This window comes from Populus trichocarpa, chromosome 14 (genome assembly GCF_000002775.5).
Source record: "Populus trichocarpa isolate Nisqually-1 chromosome 14, P.trichocarpa_v4.1, whole genome shotgun sequence".
In the NCBI taxonomy this organism is placed as follows: Eukaryota; Viridiplantae; Streptophyta; class Magnoliopsida; order Malpighiales; family Salicaceae; genus Populus; species Populus trichocarpa.
The window spans coordinates 1,075,015-1,083,578 of NC_037298.2; the positions used below are offsets into that span (position 1 = coordinate 1,075,015).

An 8,564-nucleotide genomic window follows, 5' to 3' on the forward strand; every position below is an offset into this window, starting at 1 on the left:
GTTTTGCGCATTAATTATATATTTGAAGTTAGTTAATTAACCCACACCATAATTTTGCATGGATTCTACTTATAATTATCTTGAAATTTTAATTAAAAAAACTATAATTTATATTTTTTAAATTTAATTTTTAACTTTTCAAGTCCCTAGAATGTCAAATACAAACTAACTGAACTTTGAATGGAAGATAACAATGTGAAGAAGTCAACTATACGGGATTATTTCACACCACTAAGGAAGCATGCTTCAAAGAGGGTTTAAGTATTCCCACCTACTTGTTAATTAATTATTTTGTCATTCTAAATCCCAGTTTCTATCAACTTGCTTCATAGCCCCTCTTCTGATAGCAGTTCCTGTGGTTTCTATTCGTTGAATCTGTAGCTTTGGGATTCAAGTGCATGCATGAGCTATGTACTATCGTGGTTCACTCCAGTCATCTTGTAATAATTTAAATTAACTAGTTAATAGTTAGTTGGTCGGCAGACAGAGTTAAGAGGATTAAGAGGGATTTAAGCGTGGCAAATGACTTGATGACTTACATTACATGGTATATATTTAATGTAACTTTTTGAGTCCAACAACAGCTCTCGTAGCTCAGTTGGTTAGAGCACCCGTTTAGTAAGCGGGAGGTCTTGAGTTCGACTCTCAACGAGAGCAATAATTCGATATTTTTTACGCGGTAACTCATTTTTGTCACGCACCTTCGTTGGATCCAAATAAAATTCTAGTGAACAGAATTGTCAATTTTTTTTATTTTACATGTAAACAAAAAAATTATGCCATGAAAGTAAAGACTAGGCACCTCCTAGATTTTTATTTAAAATCTGATCTGGAAAGATATTTATGTTATTAGTTTATTATATCAATTGATGAACCATTGGATTAATTATATTTATTAAAATAATATTGTTTTTTTCTTGTTTTTATCTTAAATTATTGGTTAATCTTTTGATTTTGAAAAATTAATTCATTCTTCCTTTGAGATGGCTAGTGACTAGTAGATATAAAAATATCCTATTTAGTGAAGTTGGAGATTCTTTGATGGTTAAGTTAGTGATTTTTTGAAAGAAAATATAATAATATTACATAGAAATATTCCGAAAATAAATATGCAGTAAAAAATAAAAAATCTAAATATTTTATTTAAATAATTCATAATTTATTTATAATTCATGAATTGTTTTATAGAAATGAGAGGCTAAAGTGTAATATTGCCCTGATAGTATGGAAAAAAACAATTCCTAATACATGTATTAATATTGATGGTAATATTTTTATTAATATTAATGAAAATATAATGATTTATTAAAAAAATTTATACATATTTAATGGATGTAAGGTAAAATTCAAAATATAAATATGACAAAAAAAAGAGAGATATTTTCCTTAACTGAGTCCAAAGAAAAACGGTTATTCACTTGGTTGAGTTAAGGAAGGTTTTCGAGGGGTTTTTTAAACAATATAAGTACAAGACTGAGAAGCAATTAAAAATGCATCAATTGACTGTACTGAACGAATCAAGAACGCGTTCCAGTCTGGTAGGCAGAGAAAAGAAAAATAATCACAGACCCATAAGAGAGGAAGATTAAGTCAACCATTGACTTTTCTGGCTTGGAATTTTACTCCATGGCAATTCATGGCTCTAATTATAAACTGGTCTTTGTTCAACAACTAGCTGAATGGGAAAAGTCTTCTTCTTTCACCCTTGCTGCTGCAACTTGCATGGAAAAGCTTTGTTGGTCATAACTTTGATTTTTTTTTTACCTGAAATTCAGTACATATATTCTTTCAATTCAATAAAAAAAAAGAATATAAATTGAGATTGTTTTTTGGTCATGTGAAAAAATATTTAAATCTCAATTCCTTCCTTGTAGGTAATGCACGATGAAAGAATATACGTACTGAATTTAAATTGAGATGGAATTTAGACGATTAAAAGAAAGTAAATTCAATGAAAAATAACTAAACAAACCTACTTATTTAAAATAAATTATTTTTTTATGAATTTAATTTTGTTTTCTTATTTATTTAATTACATAAATTCACCTAAGCATATGAACTAGTGATATTATGATAAAAAGAACCCCAACATAATAATAAAAAAAAAAAGAGGGACTCGATCAATACAAACAAGCAGAAGATTCCAAAGGTTGATCATACAGCTAATGAGGCCTTAAATGGAAATACAACAAATCAATTTACATTTTCAACAAAAACTAAGAAAGGCCCTTTTCATCTGGGCTTGTTCCCAGAGACACAGAGTCCATAAATTCATACATGTTGCTGTTAACCGAGGCCACAAATCAATAAAATTGCGAGTTCACGAAATTTTAAATCAAACGTTCACTTCACATACATAAAAAAATAAATAATAAAAACTTATGGTATTTAGTGAATAATTAGTGTTATTTTATCATTTATTTTTTTAATTTTACTTAAAAAAAGACTGATATAAAAAGGAGAGGAGAGAGGATATAAAATTCATGATCCATACAATTATAAGAATATTTTTATTTAGAATTTTTCTTTCATAATTGTATATTTTATTTAAAAACAATTCAAAAAAATAATTAATAAAATACCACCACTTACTTTATTTAATGCACCACCATAAAATCACTTGACATAAAAAACTTTATGGTGATTATTATATATTTCCATTATATTTTGCATCATTGTTACACCTGTTCCGAATAGAACTTACAAGGTGTAGGTTATCAGATAGTTAGATTAACTTAAATTATTTTAAAATAATATTATTCTCAATAAAACAAATAGAAAAAAACTAAAACAAAGTTGATTTGGATATAATTTTTTTTTTAAATGTAAATTTTATATGGAGGTCTGTCATGCTCAATCAATCATGAATTAATCCATAGGATCATATAGGATTAACTCAATCAATATCCAAAATAGTAAAAAAATAAACCTCACCTGAGCCAACTCCAGGTCACCAACCTCCTACTGCATCGAGTTTAATAACTTTACATATCTGCGAATTGTGGAATAATAGTCTCCGGAGTACTGAAGCTTGACAGTTCAGTTGAAAGTCAACAGTAGCAATTGAGCTCATGTAGAAAGCTTTCAGTAAAGTGTTTCTTTTCCTTTTCTTTTTAAAATAACTTCCAGTACTTTGATATCAAGTATGAATCAAATATTAATGATTATTCTGGAATCAAACTTGTACTAAAAGTATATAACAATCAGCAGTATTTTGTGTTTTTGAAGGCTAGTGTATGATATTTTTTTAAAATGTTTTTAATTAAAATATTTTAATTTTTTTTATTTTTAATATTAGCTAATCAAAACTATCTAAAAACACTTAAAAAAACATCTAATTTAATGTTTTTTTCATGCAAAAATAAATTTTAAAAACAAATTATATAACAAAAATAAAAACTCATCCTCACCTCTTATATACAAGATCATTGTTACCTTGCTAATGGCACAAAACATTTAAACTACGGACCAAGTACAAATTCTGTTTTTCCTACCTGGCTAAATTATCAAGTAAACATCCTCGATAACTGATCCACAGTTTTCCTCCCGAGCAAACAAGATGGCCTGCTCAGAGCATAAGGCAATGACACAACATGGAAAGCTCCAAATCACTTGATGTTGCTGTCGGTAGAGACCCAGTTCGCTTCGTCCTGTAACTCACAGCATGCATCCAAAAAAAGAGACAAAATCGAGGACAGAAAGATGCATTAGTGCTACGAGCTGAAACTGAAGCTTAGATGCAAGATGCCAATATAGCATGAATGGTGTCTGGGATGAAAGGACTCGTTTTAATTTCCTGTCTTCAACTAAGAGATGTGCCTCTGCAAATCAAGTCAAATGGGTTTGAGAATGCAGTAACTTCGATTTACTAACAGTGTGTCTATTTTGAGGAAAGGGAATAGAAATGAGAGTAATTAAAAGAAAATTAAGTTGGTTTTTTTTTTCCTTGGATGCTAGAGTCAAGAGAGATTTTGTTTGGTGTAAAATATTTTAAAAAAAAATAATCAACATAAAATAATTTATTGTTGATAAAAATATATATTCTCAACTCATATAATTCTATATTTCTATATAATATTTCAAAAACAATAATCAACTCACAATATTATCTAACTATCTTCTCACATTATCTACTTCTTTTTTTCACTTTTTATTTTTAAAAATCGATTAACAAAATATCAACTAAACAAAGAGGATTGAATTATAAATGGGTTTAAAACACAAAAATTAAACATAATTTTTAAAATCATGAGAACTGATTAGCTCTAATTTTACTAAATCAAGTAGACTAAATTGTAATTAACACTCCCGGACACCATGTTAAAGAGGTCGAGAGTTTGTGCCTTGATTCAATGGATTCTTTCTTCTCGTCAAAGAACCATCAAGTGAAGCTACGGATCATGGATGATAGGTCAAGCATTTAATCCCAAAAAACACGGTGCTAAAATAATTGTGGGAGTAGAAGGTGGTGCTCGCTACAGGGAAGAAATAATTGGGGTAATAGAAGTTCAACTCACAACTCGAACTCTCAGCCGAGCCGTGCCCTTTCCATATCGTTGTCTGTCCAACTCTCTGTTGATATCTTCCTAGTGGGCCTACTAAAACAGATGTTGTTTATCTCATCTGTGCCGAAAACGAAGGTGTTCCATGTATTTAAACACCGTATTTATTCGATTAAAAAAAAGAAAAAGAAAAAATATCATGTATATATTATCTTCTTTTTCTGTGCGGTGCATGAAAGATAAAACATAAAGAAACTAGGGTCTCAGGGACAAAATGCTAGCAGCATCACCCGAAAGGAGTCTAATCGAACTCGGAGGTGGAGAATCCCAAACCATACTAGGAGAAATCTGGGAAGCACCAAGCTTAACTAAGAAACCTGCAACATAATTTTCCTTCTCAAAGGGTATGCTGTATACTATCTTACCTCCCATACCTGACAAGTTTTTTGGGTCCCGTATGAGCTTAAATTAGGCTAATTAGCAAGAATAATAATTATATCAAGGAAAAAGAAAAATAAGATTTGGTAAAACAAGGGTCATGTTCTTGTTCTTAGGAAGCAAATTGTCCTAATTAATACATTTTCCGCCTTGTCTAAAAGAGGAGCTGATGTCTCTCATAGGAGCTGGAGGAAAGATTAAGGGAGTTGTAAGGTAAGTTTCATGTGTACAGGATTGAGTATATATCTACGATGAACTCAATCTTTTTATTCTCCATCTTGTGATCTTCAAGGTGTTCAAAAAATAAAGTGAAAATTTTTGTATAAACTAAAAAGATGTTTGAGATAGTGTGGTTGTATCTTGATTTTTTAAAAAATGAATTTTTTTAGTTTAATTTTTGTTTTTATTTTACGATTTGATGTTCTAAATTTTAGAAAATATAAAATATTACATTAATATATTTTTAAATAAAAACACTTTAAAAAAACAATTACTAAAATCATAAAATCATCTGAAGTGAGAGTATTTGCATGTTCGTCCATAATAGATAGAAGGTATATTTGAGCCTGCCAATTTTTCCTCAAAGCCAGAGCTTCGTTAGGCCAGAAAATTGAGGGCCTGATTGCGATGGCTTACATGGAGTTTTTGTGGCCGGTGGGATTTTTGTGGATCAACGGTCAACGGTGAGTTAATAAAATGAACTTTTACATTAAAAACCCTCAGCTAATTTTTTTATTGATCTGCTGAATTATCTTATCTATTTTATAATTTTTTATGATAATTATCTTATATTCTTTTTTATCGCATTAAACATAGTAAATATTTTTCAAAATCGTTTTTCTCATTTGTTTTGAAAATGAATGTGTTCCATATATTCAAACACCATGTGTTTATTCTATAAAAAAAAAACATCATGTTTTTTGTCTTACCTCTTAGGCCTGGCAAGTTTTGTCGGGGACATGAGCTTAGATTTAGCCTCGTTAGCATAAGAAAGAAAAGAAAATAAAGGCAGAGATTAGATAAAATTAACAGTCATGGGTAATACCATAATAAAAGTGATTTTTTCTTTTTCCTTTACAATTTTAGCAATTCAATATATTCTCATGTTAGTTTTTATATATTAAAATCACAGTTATTAAATCCAATTCAAAATAGGATAAATTAATTTAAATTAACTTAAAAATCTATAATTTTTTATAAAAAATCAAAACTATGTTGTTCGATAAATTTTTTTATAAAAACATAAATAAGTTTTTAACCAAATCAATCAAGTTTTTAATAATGTCATACCAAGTCAATTAATTCCTATGCTTTTTTATGAAATTTGAATAACTCTAAATTTCAAGTTGGCTGGCACAAACTCGTCTAAATTTAATAAGTAGATATTTTCAATGATTCTAAATAAATACCGATTGACACTTGAAATATATATATTTTCTTATAATCTCTTCTAAAATTCAAATAATAAATTATAATAATACGAAAAGCACAACCACTTAGGACCACCAAGTTAAACTTTTAAAATATATATTTATATAGTGTAGTTGAAATTAAAATTAAATAAAAAATAATTTAATGTATTTAAACTCTTAAAGGCACAAAAGAAGATATCAATTCCCAGCTCTATCCCACGCTTCCACCTACGGGGCGACTGGACTTTAACTTCGTACCCGTACCTTAAAAAAACCAACTAAAAGAAAAAACAAAAGGAAGCGGACCCACTTCAATCTGACGGCTCAAAACACTCAAAAAAATAAAATCCAATGGCGTACCTTGACTTGTAGAACAAAAGACGCGAAAACACGGAGCCGCTCGTGCCCAGAGTTTGGAAGATATTCGCCTCGACAACCACAAACCCCTCCTGGACCCCACAAATCACTAAAAAATCCCCACCGTTCAATCCGCAAAAACCCTTAACTTAACCACAGTTGCCTTTTTAACTTAACCACGTAACCACACCCCCTGCTTTTGCCCTCTTATACACCTTCACCGCTCCCTAAAGCTCACTCCTTCCCCTAACTTAAAACTAATCCTCTCTTGCTTTATCACCAAGAAAAATATCACCATTTTATTTGATCATCACGAAAAGCATCAAGACCAGGCAGTAATTATATCAGACGGTGGGTATGAGCTGCAATGGTTGCCGAGTGCTGCGAAAGGGGTGCAGCGAGACATGCGTATTGAGGTCGTGTCTGCATTGGATCCCCACCCCTGAAGCCCAAGGTAACGCTACCCTGTTTCTAGCTAAGTTTTTTGGCCGCAGTGATCTCATCTCTCTCATCTCCGCCGTTCCCGAGTCCCAACGCCCTGGTATGTATAAACGTATAAACACACAACAAACCGTATATACATAGTTATACATGTAGAAGAGTACAAATTAATTTTACCTTTTCTTTTTGTAGTTTTGTTTCAATCGCTGTTATTTGAGGCGTGCGGGAGAACAGTGAATCCGGTGAACGGAGCGGTGGGGCTGTTGTGGAGCGGTAACTGGCACGTGTGTCAGGCGGCTGTGGAGTCAGTGCTTGCCGGTGAAACCTTACGGCCGTTACCTGGAATTCTCACCGGAGTCTTAGCGCCGAATTGTGATGAATCATCTGACAGTTTCTCTGCGGCTGCGTACGCCGTGCATAGCATGACGTGGAATCAATCAAAACCGTTTGATAAGGAGAATAATAATCAAGTGGTGTCTGATCATCATGTGAATCTGTGTCTCGCTAGAGGAAGAGGTGGAAGAGATAAGAGAGGAAGAGATGCGGTGTCGTTTTATACAGGAGGAGAATCGGAGACCACAAGCTTTGAAAGCAGTGGTGCTGATAAGAATAAACTTTTGAACCTGTTTGTTTGAATAAATAATAAATTTAAGACAGAGAGTAAAGGTTTTGCTGTAACCTCTTTTTTTCCTCTATAAATATAATGCCGGAATTTTAATCCGGTGCGTTTTTGGCTGGATATGGACATTTTTCCGGTGTAACTTTCTTTTAGTTTTTTTTTTAATTATTGTTATTGTTTTAGTTAAATTATTGGATACTCTTTTCTCTTTATTTTTCGCTTTTATGATAATGATGGTTCATCATGTGTTTATTTATCAATTTGATGTTTTTTTTTTAATGTATAATCCATCATTCATGGTTGTATTATTTGTAAAATCAACTGAGAATAAGCCTATTAAATTCAATTTGAGAACTAATATAAAAAAGATTTGTGTTATTGAATCACTTCAATTCAAAATAATTTTTTATATTAAAATGGTAGTTTTTTAATTTTTTTAATTTTGACTTGATCAATAAATAAAAATATTAAAAATTAATTGAATTAAATGGATTTAATCAAGTTTATATTTTATATAATTTAATTAAAAACTTGATTTGAATAAGGGTATGGATTCAGATCTAGGATTTAACAAATATGATCTTTGTTTGTTAATTAATTTGCTAGTACATGAAAGGGGTGTAGGCGCGGTCCGTACATATGGAGAAGCGAGGGAGCTTCTTAGAGATAGAGATAAGCTGCTGCTGCTGCTGCTGAGACCCGTGACGGGGGTGGTACCACCTAAGAGGGAGAGGGCCACAGACCTAGACGAACCATGGTTTTCGAATGAAGAGTTTGGTGCAGCTGTTTAGATTC

General features: G+C 31.3%; 1 protein-coding gene and 1 non-coding gene across 2 annotated transcripts; both read left to right on the forward strand.

Annotated features, from left to right (window-relative positions):
* Window positions 1-583: 583 nt before the first annotated feature.
* Window positions 584-657, forward strand: TRNAT-AGU (transfer RNA threonine (anticodon AGU)). The gene has a single exon. It is a non-coding gene; the product is annotated as a tRNA-Thr (tRNA).
* Window positions 658-6,929: 6,272 nt separating this feature from the next.
* LOC7488873 (LOB domain-containing protein 39) lies at window positions 6,930-7,889 on the forward strand. Its single transcript, XM_002320000.4, has 2 exons — window positions 6,930-7,250; window positions 7,343-7,889. The coding sequence occupies exons 1-2, from the start codon at window positions 7,067-7,069 to the stop codon at window positions 7,783-7,785; spliced, it is 627 nt and encodes a 208-aa protein (XP_002320036.1). The 5' UTR covers window positions 6,930-7,066; the 3' UTR covers window positions 7,786-7,889.
* Window positions 7,890-8,564: the final 675 nt, after the last annotated feature.